The 16,765-nt window shown below is 43.9% G+C and overlaps 1 protein-coding gene across 2 annotated transcripts in view; it reads left to right on the top strand.

Annotated features, from left to right (window-relative positions):
- USP46 (ubiquitin specific peptidase 46) overlaps positions 1-16,765 on the top strand; it is a gene marked incomplete at its 3' end in the record, with an annotated part of 61,482 nt that overhangs the window by 18,683 nt on the left and 26,034 nt on the right. For both annotated transcript variants that reach the window (XM_082630848.1, XM_082630847.1), the window contains exons 2-4: positions 6,888-6,968; positions 9,449-9,662; positions 11,297-11,526. In XM_082630848.1, the coding sequence (XP_082486974.1) occupies positions 6,888-6,968; positions 9,449-9,662; positions 11,297-11,526 (525 nt within the window). The remainder of the gene's footprint in view (positions 1-6,887; positions 6,969-9,448; positions 9,663-11,296; positions 11,527-16,765) is intronic.

Genomic DNA, 16,765 nt, shown 5'->3' with positions numbered 1-16,765 from the left:
ATTCCATCCTATTTACTATTGTAATTATTTAACCAGTTATTTCTAACTTTTTCCTCTTGCAAACCTTGCCGGGGAGGACCATCTGAGATGTTGCCTGCTGATCGTTCCTTCAGTATCCTTTTTCCATCTCTAATTTTGGCTGGCTATAGAGCCCATTTGCCAGGCTCCCCTGGCAGCTAGGTGTGGCCGTGTGGCTGGGTGAGACTCTGGCCATCGGGATCATGAGCAAAAGTGATGTATGTGACTTCCAGGAACATTCTTGGAAGAGAAGGCGCAGTCTCTCCCCGTCTTGTCTGCTTGCCCCTGGCGGAGGTTGTTTGATGATAGGGGCTGGAGTGACCATGTTGGTTCCCAAGATGCATTCTTGAGGATGACAGAGCAACAAGATAAAAGGAGCCTGAGTCCCCGGCCCTGCAGAGCTGCCGTGTCAGGCCTGCGCTGCTTCCTCTTGAACTAGACTTCCATCTTGTTTAAGCCAGGCCCGGATTATTTTGGTCCTTGCTATAGTCTCTGTATCTTTTCTACCTGTGTGAGTTTAGATGTGGAACAAATTGCTTAAAGAAGAATTGCAGGGTTGAAGGATGTGCTCATTTAAAATTTCGATTTATACTGCCTAGTTGATCTTTAAGCTCCCACCATCTGTCATGAAACATTCCCCATCATGTGTGTGTCCTTTTATCATACAGAGATTTACATTTAACGTAGAGAACTCCAAAATCTGTTAAAGATGCACAAAAATTCATGTTACCAGTGGAAGATGCTAGCATGTGAAGCAAGAGGTTGGTTCCAGATGTCAGTATCAGTGACATTCTGTATCCATGGGAAGGAATTCCCAGGGTGTATATTTATAAAAGAGACGGGAGAATGGGGAAATGGAAGGGGGCACCATGTAGGCCTGACTGAACAGTAGATCGGGAGAGCTCACACACCTGTGTCCAAATGATCATGGACATGGAAGCAACTTGCACAGCCCTAACCATCCCCATCTATGCACGCATGCATCCATCCATCCAACCAACCATCCACTCATCCATCCATCCACCCACCCACCCAGCAGGCCTGGGCCTAATCTGTGCCAGCCACTGAGAGTGCAGTATTAAGCAGGTCAGACATAAGTCATTGCTCCTGTGAGACATGTAGTTGAGGGGGTAGGACAGATATTAATAATTACATAAATAAGAATTGGAGTAACAACTGTAAGGGAGACAGTATGCTATGAGTGGAGAGTGGAGGTTGTTGGGGGAGGGGTGTGTTAGTTTCCTGTTGCTGCTGTAAAATAGGACCATGGACTTAGCAGCTTAAAATGACAGGAATTTATTCTCTTCGAGCTCTGGAGGTCAGAACTCCTAAAATCAAGGCGTCGGCAGGGCTGCACAGCTTCTGGAGGCTCTGGGAGAGCCTTTTCCATTTTCTAGGCCCTGCCTGCACTCCTTGGCTCTGGGCCCCTTCCATCGTCAAGGCCGGCAGTGTAGCATCTTCCGGTCTCTCTGTGAACTGTGCTTCTGTCGTCACATCTCCTCGCTGACTCTGATACTCCTGCCTCTTTCTCATGAGGACCCTTGATGACACTGGGCCCATTGAGGTTATCCAGGATAACTGCACACCACCCCCCCATCTCAAGATTGTTAAATCAATCATACCTGCAGAGTCCCTTTTGCCACATAAGTTAACATATTCACAGGTTCCAGGGATTAGGGTGTGGACATCTTTGAGGGGCCATTATTCTGTCCATTACAGAGACTACCTGAATCTAGGGGTGGCCGGTAAAGAATTCCCGGAGAAGGATGATAGGGTACAGCCAGGTGAAGAAGCAGGGGAAGAGCATTCAGGTGATGGATGGGAGGGAACTTGAGGGATTTGAGGACCAGAACAAAGGCCATCCTAGTAGGCCAAGTGTATGAGAGAATGGGTGGCAGGAGGTGACGTTGGAGACAGCAGTGGAAGTCACTGGAGCGTTTTAAAGCAGATTTGTATTTAGAAAGAGCAGTTTTGTTGCCATGTTGATGGTGGGGTTAGAGGTGAGCAAGGTGGGTGTCGGAGGCCATTTAGGAGGCTGTTGTAATTCAGCTGAGAGATGCTGGTGGACTGGTCTCACTGGTGGCAGGAGGTTCAAGAGAAGCGAAGGGATTTGAGAGATTTATGGAGAGTGAATCGGTCAGTAGTATGCTGTGGTGGATGGGTGTCGAGTGTGGAGAAGGACGTTAGGCGTGGCCCTCAGGTTTCTAGCAGGAGCCAGGAGGAAGGTGGCATCGTCATGGGCAAGTGGGGAAACAGGAAGAGACTGGATTTGAGTGGAAGGAGAAGTGAAAGCTCTAGTTTTGGGGTAGAGTGATTTTGAGGGCCTGTGAGACAAGCAAGTGGAACTGTGTCTTCACCCCGCCTGAATGAGCCCAGAAGTGAGCTTTCTGGGATGAAGGTGAAGCGTTGGAAATGGTTGGCACGTAGCTGCTGATTGAAGCCTGGTTATTGCCTGGACCCTACAGAAAGAGGCATGGAGGGAGGGAAGAGGGCCTTAGACAGCACCTGGAGAGAACCAACAGCTAAATGTGTCTTCCTGAGTTGACCATGTGTGGAGCTCATCAGGGGTAGAATCCAGAAGGGGTTATTTTGTGGAGAGATGGGAAGGTGAGGAAATAGAGACAGGTCTTAGCGAGTATTATGGAAAACTTCAGACGTATTGTATTAGTTTCTATTGCTGCTGTAACAAGTTACCGTGAACTTAGCAGCTTAGACAGCACAAGTATATTACCTTATAGCCTGGAGGTCACAAGTCTGAACTAGGCCCCCTGGGCTAAAATGAAGGCAGTGTGCGGCTGTGTTCTTCCTGGAGGCTCTAGCAGAAACTTTTTTTGTTTGTTTTTTGTTTTTTGCCTTTTAAGCTTCTAGAGGCTGCCTGGTTCCTTGGCTCCTGGCCCCTTCCTCTGCCTACAGAGTCAGCGAAGGCAAGTTGAGTCCTTCACACATCAAAGCGGTCCGGTCTGTTGTTCTGCTCTGTCTTCCACTTTTAAGGATGCTTGTGATTACGTTGGGCCCAGCTGGATAATCCAGGGCAGTCCCCCTATTTTAAGGTCAAATTAAGTCCTGATTAGCAAATTAAGCCCTTCTACAATCTAAGTTTACCTTTGCCATGTAAGGTGACGTCATCACAGATTCTGGGGATGAAGGCCTGGGCATCTTTGGGAGACCATTACTCTGCCTGTAAACATCTATGTAAAAGTATAAATGGAATAGTATAATAAGCCCCGCACGCGCACCTCCCACTTCTCCCCACTGGATCATTTGAAGTAAATCTTAGAAATCATCTGATTCATTTGTAAATGTGTCAGAATAGACAATTGTTTAAAGAAGTTCAGCTATGAAGGGGAGGTGAGAAAGAGGGTGGGGACTGAGAGAGGTGGGAAGAAGACGTGTATGTGTATTTTTAACATGAGAGACACGGAGGCATGTTAAATTCCGCCGGGCGGGATCTCATAGTGCGGGAGCAATTGACCTGCACGAGAGCGAGGTCTCCATCACTGAGAGAGGTAGGCGCATAGGTTTGAAGGTTTGAGAGTGTGAACTTAAGAGAGTTCCCCTCTCTATACTTACGTGGCAGGGGAGATACCATGATCACGAAGGTGGTTTTCCCAGGGCGAGGCTTATCCATTGCACTCCGGATGTGCTGACCCCTGCAATTTCCCCAAATGTGGGAAACTCGACTGCATAATTTGTGGTAGTGGGGGACTGCGTTCACGCTTTCCCCTAAAAAAAACAAAAAACAAAAAAGAGAGTTCCTCTCTGCTGGTTTCATCTTTTTCTTTTTCTTCTTTTTCCTGTTGAGTGGGAAGCCAGTGAGAGGGGCAGAGAGGTATATAGTTTTGAGGCGCTTGGGGAAGTTTGGAAAAGGTCGCTGTGGCGTGGAGAATGAGTGCCTCAGAGAAAGGCTCTTGGAGTGTGGGGACGTGGGCCGCTTGAATTTGGTGAGTTTGAGCAAATGCAATCAGCCTGAGGGGCGACTTCTCCCCCCTAGCGCTGCACATCTGTCTGGGCGTATGTTCAGAGAAGGTGAATACTTTGGTGCCCATTGGGTGGGTTTTTTGCCAGGTGGTGTGAGCAAAGCATAAGGTAAGGGGTGTTTATAAGAGCCACTGACGTCCTGATCCATGGACTCTACGCTGGATGAGAAAGGAGAGGAGCGATGGGGTCCTGGCGGGTGTACGAGTGGCTCTGATGGGATGAGCCGGCACACAGCGTCCAGCCTGGCTGGGTTTTGGGGTGGCGACCAGGTCCAGGGTGCGTCTTTGGGAGTGGGTAGCTGGAGTGGAGTGAAATAAAAGACAGCTGGAAAAGAGGGCGTGAGTTGCTGAGAGAGCAGGGTATGGGAAGGCGCCGCCACGTGGATCCTGAAGCCACCCAGCACAATGGCAGGAGACAGGGTGTAAAGGTAGGTCGTCGGGGCGTGGAGGGGTCAGGCGAGTCGAGGAGAAGGGAAGGGGTTTGTATGGCGCTGCAGAGGGTGGATGTTTTGACGAGATGGGTGATGGTGCAGGGGTCTGGGAGCGACGCTGGGGATCAGAGCGCGGTTGACCTCCCCTCCTGACCCTTCTAGACCTTGTGTGTGCGGGGGCTGTGAGAGGGGATGAGCAGACCTGACCGCAGGGAGGGCCAGGTTTCACTGAAGACACGGCCAGCTCCCTTTCTTCTCCCCCGAGCTGTACTGTGGGCGCTCCTGCCCTGCTTCCTCCATGGTCTTATTGTATTATTATACTAATTATTATCATATTATTCCTCCCACCCAGGGTATTATTCCTCTTAATCACGGCCCCTGGGTCACCGTACTTAGCCTGAGTCACAGCCAGCCACCCCCCACCAGCTCCCTCTCCAGTGGGAAAATATTAAGATAGAAAAAAGCACTCCATCCAAGAATTCCCGAATAACAGAAGTCATGGATTGAATCTTTAGATTTAATGAGGTCTGTCTCCATGTGCTATACTTTCATATCTGACATTCCTCCTGGGCTCTAAGCCATATATTCTAATGTTGTTTCAAAAATGGCTGTGGGTATATTTAATACACATTATTTACATCGATTTATGATTGAGATGTAGCTTTATTGAAAACTTGCAGCAATTTTTGTCTATACCATAAAATCCTGCTTTAATATAAGTATTATTTAAAAAATTCTGCCTGGATATGGAGTCACATTAGTGTGAAGGCAATGAAACCCTGCCTCCCCCGCCCGCCCCCATGAAAAGATAGGGAAACTGTTGTGCACAAAGATGACGGCTAAACTCAAGGTCTCCGATAACGAGTAAAGGAATTTAGGTAGGTGGAACAGTATGATGGACCTAGAAAACAAGTGGAAACAAAGGATATTGTGATAAGGGGATGGAATGTACTGTTTCTGCGGAGGTTGTGTTTGCTTAGAATTGAGTTATTCTGCATTTCATGTTTGCTTGTTGACACGTGACCATTTTAACTGGTTCTCAGCCCAGCTTTTGGCCATTTCTTTCTGTGATGGGAGATTCTAGTTATATGAGCCCAGAATAAGTAGCAGCAGCAGATTTAGTTTTTATAAAACAGAACAGTCTCTTTTTAAAATACCTGTCTCCCAAATCTCTGAGATTCTGTGGGCTGTGAGTCTTCCGTGATAGCCTGAGGATGTGAGAAGCTGTAGAATGATGTTAGAGCCACGGGTATACGTGGGACCTGTGGTCCTACCCACGCCCTAACTACTCACCTGATTGGACTGAACTTTGGTCGCTTTTCCTAATCCCAGGAGACTCCTCCAGGCCTTGCGGGGTGGGCGGTGGGTGGGGAGTGATAATCAGTGTGCTTTTGTCAGTGACCCCTTGGCCCTTAGCGGGGTTCAGTAAATGGTTTTGTCATAGGATTGCTCTGCACAGCCTTTGGTTAAGACCGTGGGCTCCGAAGTCTGACTCCTGGGTTCAAGTCCTAGCCCTGCCACTTACTGCCTGTGGTCTTTGGGCAGGTTCTTAACCATTCGAAGCCTTAAGTTCCTGTCTGTTAAATGGGGATTATGATAGTAAGTACTTACCTAATAGGATGTTGTGAGAATAAATAGTGCAGTTCCTGGAATATAGTGGGAGTACCCAGGAACTTATTATCATCGTGTTGGAGTGTTGAACTTGAGTACACATGGCTCACCAATTTGATGCATTTGGGAACTGTTAGGTTTTAAATTGTATTTCTCCATTATATACAATATTCCTTGGACATTTCACTTTCTCAGTAAGGCCCCCCCGACCACCCTATTTAAGCTGCAATGATCTACCCTCCACTCCTTCCCCCTCCATGCCCCCCCTTCACCCCCTACTCCCTGGAGTCCACACCCTCATTTCCTGCCTTGTTTTTCTTCACTGCACTTGTCACCTTCTGATGTCCTGTCCAGTGTACTTGCTTTTTCTTTCAGCCTGTCTTTGTCCACTCTTCTGTTGTCAGAGCCTAGAATAGTACCTGGCACGTAGTGGGTGCAAGGTACATAAATCTTTATCAGGATGATGGTATTGACTTTGAAAGTGGTGGTACGATTCTATACACCAGTAGTATAAAAGCTACTGCAGCTGGCTGAGCTTAGAATGTTTTATTCGGAAGTTCTGAGTGATGATTTGCTGATTTGCCTGTCCCAAACCTCCTTTCCTAATAGGAGAGAATTGAAGCCGGTTAGAACAGGTTTGAGGGGATGATGAAGCTGGATGAGGAGAGGAGTAGGCTGATGTCATTACCTCATCTGCGGTTTACTTCTGACACCTGTTCTTTCAGTGTGACCGTCACCAAACTCCAGGCCACCCGAGGAGATGCTGGTCTCAATAGTGGACTCTCTCAAGTATCAATTTGCTTTCTTGTCTATTTTACACACAACAGAACTTTTGTTATTTTTCTTTTAGGGCACCAATGCCTCTGCTCTGGAAAAAGACATTGGTCCAGAGCAGTTTCCAATCAATGAACACTACTTCGGATTGGTCAATGTAAGTATTTTAAAATGTACTATCTTAATCCAATGTTTTAGAGTTCTTGAAGCAACTCCATTCCCATTTTCGTTATTATCAAGCTTTAAATAATCGTTCATACTCCTTGGTTACCATAAGTGGCAAATATTGGGGCGGGGGAAATTTAGTCCAGTTTTTGAAAGTATGAGTTGCCCCAGAAGAAAGTGTTTAATTAGTGCATTATCGGGTCAGATTCTCATTTTTTCCCCTGTGCTTTAAAAGATTTCTTCTGCACACATAACTTTCACAGTGATATTATTAGCCTTTGTAGCAACATCTGCTTTTGTATGTTCTCCCTTCACCATCTGGGTGGGCTCCGTGGTAGCTTTGTTTCAGTGTGCATCAGTTCAGCCAGAGCATCGAAAGAGTTTCCAGCTTATCACCAGTAGCTATTTAACAGCACAACTTGGTATTTGAAGCATGGGTGGGGAGTCGGGAAAACTGGGGCCAGTTTATCTCAAAATCCCTTGGCCTCATTTTGCTTGTGCTCAGCAATGGTCCCCTTGTAGATGGCCATACTTGCCAGGGCCTGTGTCCTAGACAAGTTGATTATGACCAAGTAGTAAAGCAGTATTGCCCACCACCCTCATGAGCTTTCTTCCCCACCTGATCCTGTCTCTCTCGGGTGGAGGATTTAAGCGACATCCGGTGTTAACTCATAAGCACCTGGTTTTCTGGAACAACTGCTCTGAGTGTGGTCTGTCAGTTCAGGTGTGCTAGGTGGTAATTTCCGCTGGGACTATTCTCTGAGTGAATGCCGCCTGTGGGATAATGGAGTGGACATTGGCTTTGCGGTAGCACAGACGTAAGTCTGAATTCTGCCTGTGCCGTTCACTAGCTGTGCGATCTTGGGCAAGTCACTTGACCTCTCTGTGTCTCCATTTCCCCCTCTGTAAAATGGAGATCATAATGGTTTCTACCTCTCGGCCTATAATGAAGGATCCATGAGAGCTCCTATTGAAGGTACTGACGTGAGGCTGAGGCACATTGTGGACACTCGGTAAATGTTAGTTCCTTTTATTTCCCAGACGTTGTCCACTGGCCCAGGGCCAAGTGTTACTAAAGGGTGTCTGGGTGAAGGTGAGGTACTGAGTAACAGAGAAAAGAATGGTAGGAGGAGGCTACAGTACTGGAATATAGGACATTGTGTTGATGAAATACTGACTCCTAATTTTAATGCAGTTTTTTTAGGCATAGTGCAAAGGCCTCTTGCTTAAGCTCTGTGAGGATAGTTATTCAAGTTGCTGGAATTCTACCTTGTGCAGGGAAAAGACAAGTGCAGACTATAGAGGAAAAAAGAACTAAGGCCATCTCCTAGTCTGTGGAAGCATTGTGAGACCTAAACTTATTAATAGTTTCATTTATGTTTATTTCAAATGGTAATTCATGAAAGTTACAGCTTCTCTTTAAAAAGAGGTTTGTCTCATTACATAATTGTGTCAAAGTAGATTAAAATATATAAAAATAGGAAGTGTTCTATCTTAACATACGTAGAAATGTCACGTTAAGGATGGTGGTGCATCTGCCTTGCTCTTGGGCAGACGACACACAAGCCAACAACCAATCTTGAAATGCTCATGTTCTATTTTAATCTTACACAGCAGTTTGTAATCTGTTATTAATCTTCTGATTTCCTTAGTTTGTTTTCCTTTTCATTTTAACGTGCATGAAAAATTCTAAAGTGAATGTCTCAGCTATGTGTTCACCCACAGAGTTGGTTATATAGTCAGTTGAAAACCAGGGAGATGATGACTTTTTCCCTCGTTAATCATAATCTTGAGTATCCGTGGCTTTTGAGAGGTCAGAATATTACTCTGTGGGCCCTAATCAGATTGCAGGAGACCAGGAACTGGGTGGTACTATTGTATTGAGACAATTGCTACTTCGGCAGAAATAAGATTGCTTTGGAGAAAGTGAGGAAATGTGGTCTGAAGCCAATGGCAGGCGTGCTGGAATCTTGAAAGAGAGAAACTAAAACAAATCCCCATTCGGTGAAGACTGTTTTAGCTGAGCAAGTGGTTCCTAGTTCCTGGATTTCTTTCTGATTGGGATTTTTATTTTCCCTGTCATAGGAGTTTTGATGTGTTGCCTTGTGACATCTTTTGTGTAGCCAGCTGCTTTTCTGCGTCTCCACATCATGTCGATTTTTTTCTTCTTCAGTGTCTCTCTCTTTTTTAAGCACCAGAAAGTTTCATTAGATTTTTAAAAATCAAGGCCGAGTGCTTCTTATCATTTTAGAGACTTACAATGGGCTAGAGAGCTACCAGACTTGCATATACTAGCATTCATTTCCCTGGTGATGTTCGGAGTGGCATATACTGGTCTTCTACCACCGTGAGCAGGGCCGTGATATGCGGAATCTGGGCTGGTTCCCATGGAGGGTGGCCCTCTCCCCACCTGGTTCGGAGGTGGTGCAGCCCCGGACCCTGATTTGAACCATCCCTGTTGTCCTTTGGCAGTTCGGAAACACATGCTACTGTAACTCCGTGCTTCAGGCCTTGTACTTCTGCCGGCCCTTCCGGGAGAATGTGCTGGCATACAAGGCCCAGCAAAAAAAGAAGGAAAACTTGTTGACCTGCCTGGCAGACCTTTTCCACAGCATCGCCACGCAGAAGAAGAAGGTTGGCGTGATCCCACCAAAGAAGTTCATTTCAAGGCTGAGAAAAGAAAATGGTGAGTAGCATGGAGATGAATGGGTTTCAGGCTCTGAAATAAGGAGAATTGACAGTTCTGGATATCCTCAAAACGAAACCTTTTTTTTTTTTTTTTTTTTTAAATGGGAAAATAATATGGCCACCTACTCAAATATCATTTGAAAAGATATTTCTCCTTTTCCAGCCAGTATATAAAACAAAACTGGATTAAAAATATACTTAAAAATTCAAGTTTATCATTCCATTTTGGAATGACCTTTTCTTTTTGCTCCACATTGGAAGGAGTTTTTTCTGGGTAGGATCATTGTAAGAGGAGAAATTGCCCAAGGCAGGACACTGATTGGAATACATAGGTTGATGCAATAATTGAATAAAATAGTACTATCTTATAAACTTGTCATAAGTGATTAAACTAAATGCAGATTGTCTAATCACAGCCTCTGCTGTTTTAAAAATAATACCTTTGATGTTTATTTGTCAACTAAGTTGAAGGATATCAAACTGATATTTTTCTGTGATAAAAAATGTCCTGCTGTCACCTGATTTTCTTCTTTTTTTTCTATATTCTTTTTTTTTTTTTTGCGGTATGTGGGCCTCTCACTGTTGTGGCCTCTCCCGTTGCGGAGCACAGGCTCCGGACGTGCAGGCTCAGCGGCCATGGCTCACGGGCCCAGCCGCTCCGTGGCATGTGGGATCTTCCCGGACCGGGGCACGAACCCGTGTCCCCTGCATCGGCAGGCAGACTCTCAACCACTGTGCCACCAGGGAAGCCCTATATTCTTTTTCGTGTGTGTGAGAAGTGGTGGTAGAGATGAGGTTATTCCACAAGTTTTGCATGGGTAATTTTTATGACTATAGAAATATTTGATATGGCAACTTGTGTTTAGCCTAGATTTCAGCCTTATGCAACAGACTTGCACAGTTAATCAGATGTTTGTCTTATAAAGTCTCATTTAATTTGATTGCCGCCTTTTGAAGTTGTTGTGGTTTATACACACCAGAATAGAAATAATCTGAGAAGGAAGCAGAGCCCTCCCAAGTCTCCTTGTGCACATGATTAATAATGAAGTTTCACAGCTGCATTCATCTCTTGATAGTTTGTCCTTATGGCAGGGAATAGTAACAGGCTGCTGGAATCATTTGTATTTGGTTTCAGAACACTCTCAGATAGATACATTCTCATATATATCCCTCATCCCCCTTATGTGTTTCATTTAAGCTGCTTCCAGGTTGGTCCAGGGTTTAATATGATCTTTGGGAAGAGACCCTGTTGCTCTGGATAAATTACGAAGTGAATAATTGATCATTGGTGGTCACATCATATTAAATACTGATATTTTATCAGGGAGCTTATCAAGTAATTCCTGTTCTTTTTCTTTTTTTTTGTAGAACAAATAAAAATGTTGGTAGCTTTTTATATATATGACTGACTTTAGGAAGATATGGGAAATTTAGTTCTTGGTGGGTGGTAAAAAGTGGAAGTGAACAAAAATTTTTTAAAAACTTACCCATTGAAGTTGCAAAATAGAGGTGAATATATATTCCATACCTGTCCACTCTTTCAATATAAAAACTGAAGTGTGGTTTGTAAAATTAGCATTTTATTTGCTTTTCAAGAGCCAGAGATTGAAATACCGACCCTCTCCTTTCCAGATCTCTTTGATAACTACATGCAGCAGGATGCTCACGAATTTTTAAATTATTTGCTAAACACTATTGCGGACATCCTGCAGGAAGAGAAGAAACAGGAGAAACAAAATGGAAAATTAAAAAATGGCAACATGAACGAACCTGCGGAGAATAATAAACCAGAACTCACCTGGGTCCATGAGATTTTTCAGGGAACGCTCACCAATGAAACTCGATGCTTGAACTGTGAAACTGTAAGCATCAGGAGGGCTTTCATGTAATTTGCTTGTGTACAGTTGTACTAAGTATGTTGTGCGTGAGTGTAGTGTAGTATCGTAGCACCTAGCAGTTGTCTTCAGTATATGCATACTGTTCTGTTTATGTGTATGAACCTCCGATGCAAACTTTTGGAAGCATGTCTCCATCTAAGACGTCTCAGCTGGCTGAAGTAGAGTGATGAGGGAAAATCTCAAAAACTAGATTGCTATGCATCATGGGCTAATTTTAGGGTCTTCCAATTGGAAGTATTGAACTGGACCTCCACTGGTTATCTTGAAATGAGTTTGGCCACGGGGAGGTCATGTGTGACTTAGAACAGACCACCTCCCCAACATAAAGGGAGTCAGCTGTGTATGGTGAACTTGAAATCAGAAGACAGGCTTGACTTTTTTTTTTTTTTTTTTGGCTGCTTTGGGTCTTCGTTACTGTGCACGGGCTTTCTCTAGTTGCGCGAGTGGGGACTACTGTTCCTTGTGGTGCGTGCGCTTCTCATTGCGGTGGTTTCTCTTGTTGCAGAGCAGCACTAGGCGCGGGCTCAGTAGTTGCAGCACACAGGCCCTAGAGCGTACGGGCTTCAGTAGTTGCGGCATGTGGGCTCAGTAGTTGCGGCATGTGGGCTCAGTAGTTGTGGCGCACAGGCTCAGTAGTTGTGGCACATGGGCTTAGTTGCTCCATGGCATGTGGCATCTTCCTGAACCAGGGCTCGAACCTGTGTCCCCTGCATTGGCAGGCGGATTCTTAACCACTGCGCCACCAGGGAAGCCCCCAGGCTTGGCTTCTGATTTTCTAGCAGTTAGCTGGGTGTGTGGAACAAGTCCCTGACAGCACTGTTGCCAGGGCTGGGTTAGCTTATGTGTCTGGGTCAGTCTGGCACATCATGGTAGGTAGGCACTTAGTGTTAGTTGAATTTAAAAACATTTTCCGGGGCGTGATTCAGGATGTTGCCTTGGCTTTGTATATTTGATTTAACTCTCTGAGTGGCCTCTTAATGTGGTAGTTAAAAGCCCAGCTTTAACTAAAAAAAAAAAAAAAGCTTTTTAAAGGCTTTAGGGCCAGGCTGCTGAGTTTGTATGCTGGCTCTGCCAGTCAGCAGTTGTGGGACCTTGTGCAAATTATTCACCCTCTCTGACCTCACTCCCCTCATCTGTAAATTGGGGGTGATGAGAGTGCCTATCTCGTAGGGTTGCTAGGAGGATTAAATGAGCTAGCTTTTGGAAAGCACTTAGAACCATGCTTGGCACATACCAACTGTGCAATAAAAGCCAACTATTACTATTTATTATGACTACTAATAACATAGAAAGTATGGGTTCATCTGAGGTCTCAGAGTTTCTTAAGAACGTCATATGAACATTTCTGTAGGATTGGGCATCTTTCTGGGGAGAGAGACAGTAGTTTCATCAGACTCTGCCAAGGGACTGGCACCCAGAAATGGTGAAGAAATGTGGATTTAAGTGGGAGGCTCTTTGTTTTTTGGCAGTCTTCTATCCTTCTAAACAATTTTTGAAGCATTCTGGTTTGTTCATTGTAGAAACAATTAGAAAACATAGCTAAGCAAAAAGAGACTAAAAGTTACCAGTAATCTCCCCACCCAGAGATGATAAATTTGTAACATTTTCTAAAAATTGTGATCACGTTAGCCTGGAGATAACCATTTAAACATTTTGAAATATATCCTGCCAAAACATTTTCTACACATACTTATCTATCTAGAGATCTCTCCTCCTTCCCTTTCGCCTTCTGTTCCAGTAAAATTCAAATGCATACAGAAATAGAATAGTAAAATACATCCCGTATGTGTATTACTGAGGATCAATGATTGTTAACACACTGGCCCATCTCAGTCATCTTGCCTTTCACGCCCCCTCCCACTTCACTGAACTGGTCTGTTTTTAAGCAAGTCCCAGGTAACATCATTCCATTTGTAATTTCTTCATTACTTTGTTATATATCTCCAAAAGGTAAGAAATCTTTTTTAAAAAAACATTGGTACAATGCCATTATCACACCTAAAAAGAATTCCTTTAAATCATTGTTCACTCAGTGTTCGTTTCTCTGATTATGTCACTTTTTTTTTTTTTTAAAGCAGCTGGTTAATTCAAATCAGTATCCAAACGTGGTCCACACATTGCATTTGGTCAGTATGTGTCTTAATCTATGAGTTACCACCCCTCCTTTTTTTCCCTTGTAGTTTAGTTGTTGAAGAAATCAGGTTGTTTGTCTGAAAGAATTTCCCACATTCTGGAAACATGCTGTGGTGTTTAACTTGTATTGTGAAATGGCAGTATGTTTCTACCATCCTATTCTTTGTTTCTATTTAACCCACCTATTTTATATTCTTTTTTTGTTTTCTCTTGCCTTTGTATCAATGAAACGTCTGTCTTCCTTCCTATTTTTTTTTTTTGTTGTTGTTAATTTTAAATTCTTTTAGATGTTACTCTAGAGACTACAATACACATCCTTAACTTGGTTGTTTTTTTTTTTCCACTTTCCCAGCAATGCTAGAACCTTTGGAACCCTTCATCTCCTTTTCCTTCTTTTGCATTATAGTTTTGTGATGAACTCCTGAGTTTTAACATTTTATGTTTTAATCCATTGCAGTTTTTAAATTCTTTTTGATACTAAATTTATTTTTAGAGTAAATTCATGTCCTTTTTAAACATCAAAATTAGGGCTATATTGTACATAGTATAATCTGCAGACTTGGTGTCTTTTTGCTTTCTTCCCTTCTTTTAATAAGGGAGTATCCCTTGGTACCATCCTCACCTTACCTCTTGTATCTGTTCTGTCACCAGGTCCTGTCTTGTTGTGTCTCTCTTTAATCCTCTGCTTCTCTTCATCCCTCCTGCTCCCACCCTGGCTCAGGCCACCCATCGCCACTTTCTCCTGTTAATGTCTCATGCCAATTTACTTCTTTAGAGCAGCCAGAAGAACCTAGAAGGGTGGAGGAACCCATCAGCTCTTGACTGGCAGTCTCAACTAAGCTACAGCAGTAACTTCCTGCTGGGTTTTCTTGCTTTTCTCTTGCCCTTTTCCATGTTACTCTCCTGCCCAAAGTAGAGTAGTGACCTCCAGTTTCTTTATCTTCTTTGAGACAGTATGTGTACGTTTTGATTTATCTGTTCTTTGAATGTTTGCTAGAACTCAAAACTTACCTGTGCATCCCTAAAATAAATAGTTCAGTTTGGCTTTTTTTTTTGCTTTTTAGATGGATGGAATCATGCAGTGTGTATTCTTTAGTGCCCTGTTTTTGTTTTTGTTTTTTTCCTCACTATCCCGTGTGAGATTTATTTGTGCTGTTGCATGATGCTTTCGTTCATTCATTTTCATTGCCATATAGTATTCCATTGCCTGAATGTACCACAATTCATGAATCCATTTTACTGTTGGTGGATATTTGGTTGTATCCAACTTGGGGCAACTATGAACAATGCTGCTGTGAACATTCTAATACATATATAATCTAGTGTACATAAATCTAGTTTCTCTAGGATATATACACAGAAGTAGATTTGTTGGGTCATAAGATGGGCTTATGATTCAACTTATTAGAAAATATCAAATCCCCCAAGTGGTTGTACCATTTTACACACCCAGTGCATGAGCATTCTTATTCTCCACATTCTTGTCTATACCCACTATTCTCAGATGTCTCTTCACTTTGGTAGTTATATAGTGGCTGTTGTATAGACGAGTATTCTTTTATTCAATAAATACTTTTTTTTTCTTCCCACATCTGCTAAGTAAAGGTATAGACACTGAGGATGCAGTGAGAGCCTGGCCTTTCTGAAACTTTTTGTGGTTACAATTGCGAAGTTCCGTGAAGGACTACAGAGTATTCTGTGAGCTTAGATACAGGAACCAGAACAATGGGGCATCACATCTCTACATTTAGCCAGGAAACCTGCCCCAGACTGTAGAGCTGGTCTAGTCCTTTTGGTTATCTTTGAAATTAACAGTTACTACATCCGTCATGTGATTCTCTGTGTGGATTTTCAGAAAGGCTCAGTCACATTTGTAGTTTCTTTTTTTTTGTCTAAGAACAGGTCAGTTGATCCCAACAATGCAAATATTGCACCCGCAGATAATTGTATTGCAGAAGCTGTTACAGAGCCTGATTTCTCATGGAGGGTTACCATGGATCGGAAGCCTGTGCCCAAAGATTCCTCCAAAACTTTTGGATCATACCACAGAGTTTGTTTTAGTGGGATTCCAACCATTTATACTTCGTTTGTGGAAGAGAATGAGAGTGTGTGGGTGCGTCTTGGTGGAGGATGGTGCACTCTGAAAAGCCTACATTTATTATCCCCTGAAATGATTACATTAGAGGCAGCAGCGCTTCCCACCTTCCCCGCTCTGGAGTTACTTGGATAATCACCTCCATTTTCTTAGATCCTTTAACTGGACGGAATCCTACGAGTCACCTAATCCTTCCTCTCCCAGTGCCCGAGTCCCTTCTGTGACGTCCTAGCCAGTTGGTCACCCAGCATCTGCTGGATCCTGTCCAGAGATAGGGAACTCAATCTTCCCAGGCGATGCCTTCCATTTTTAGAAAGCTCTAATTGTTAGAAAGCCCTCTACTTTCTAAGAAAATGCATAGTCTGAGGGCTTTTTAGTTGTTGTTACTGTAGAATGTTGAGAACTTTGTGTAAAAGAAGACCTAAGTTAAAGTTTTCCTTCACAGGATGAGAAATTCGGGGCCCTGTTTAAGTAATGTCCTCTGCCCAGGGCAAGCAGCCTTTACAGAGCACTTCCGGCAGAATTGCCAAGACCATTAGTGGAACACTCACAGTGGGATTGAACTGCACTGGATCTGGAGCAGCAAATTAGCCCCTGGGGGAGCCTCGCCGTAGGGGCGGCCTCAGCTGGTAGTTCCTCCAATTGTGCAAAACGCTTTGTGCCAGTCTTCATGCTTTCAGACAATAATTTTCTTCTTTTTCTGGGTCTCACCCTTTGTAAATGTTGCCTGTGATTGCAGTGCAGATGTCAACTGAGGGGTTTATGGAGACAAACGGTTTCACTCTGCAGTAGACTTGGAGAGACAGTTTTAAGGGGGTCATTCAGTGCTGACTGTCCCAGATAACCTTAACCAAGGCACTCCAGAACAGGAGGCGTGGGGATTTTCCAGTCTAGCCTCCATGTTCCCTTGGTTGGAGCTTAATTTTGTTGTTGTTGTTAATTCTCGCCCCCCCCACTTTCTCTTTCAACTGAGTT

This window comes from Mesoplodon mirus (genome assembly GCF_964341445.2).
Source record: "Mesoplodon mirus genome assembly, chromosome: 2".
Taxonomy (NCBI): Eukaryota; Metazoa; Chordata; class Mammalia; order Artiodactyla; family Ziphiidae; genus Mesoplodon; species Mesoplodon mirus.
The sequence above is the reverse complement of the archived record's forward strand: the minus strand, read 5'-3'. Positions and strand labels throughout refer to the sequence as shown.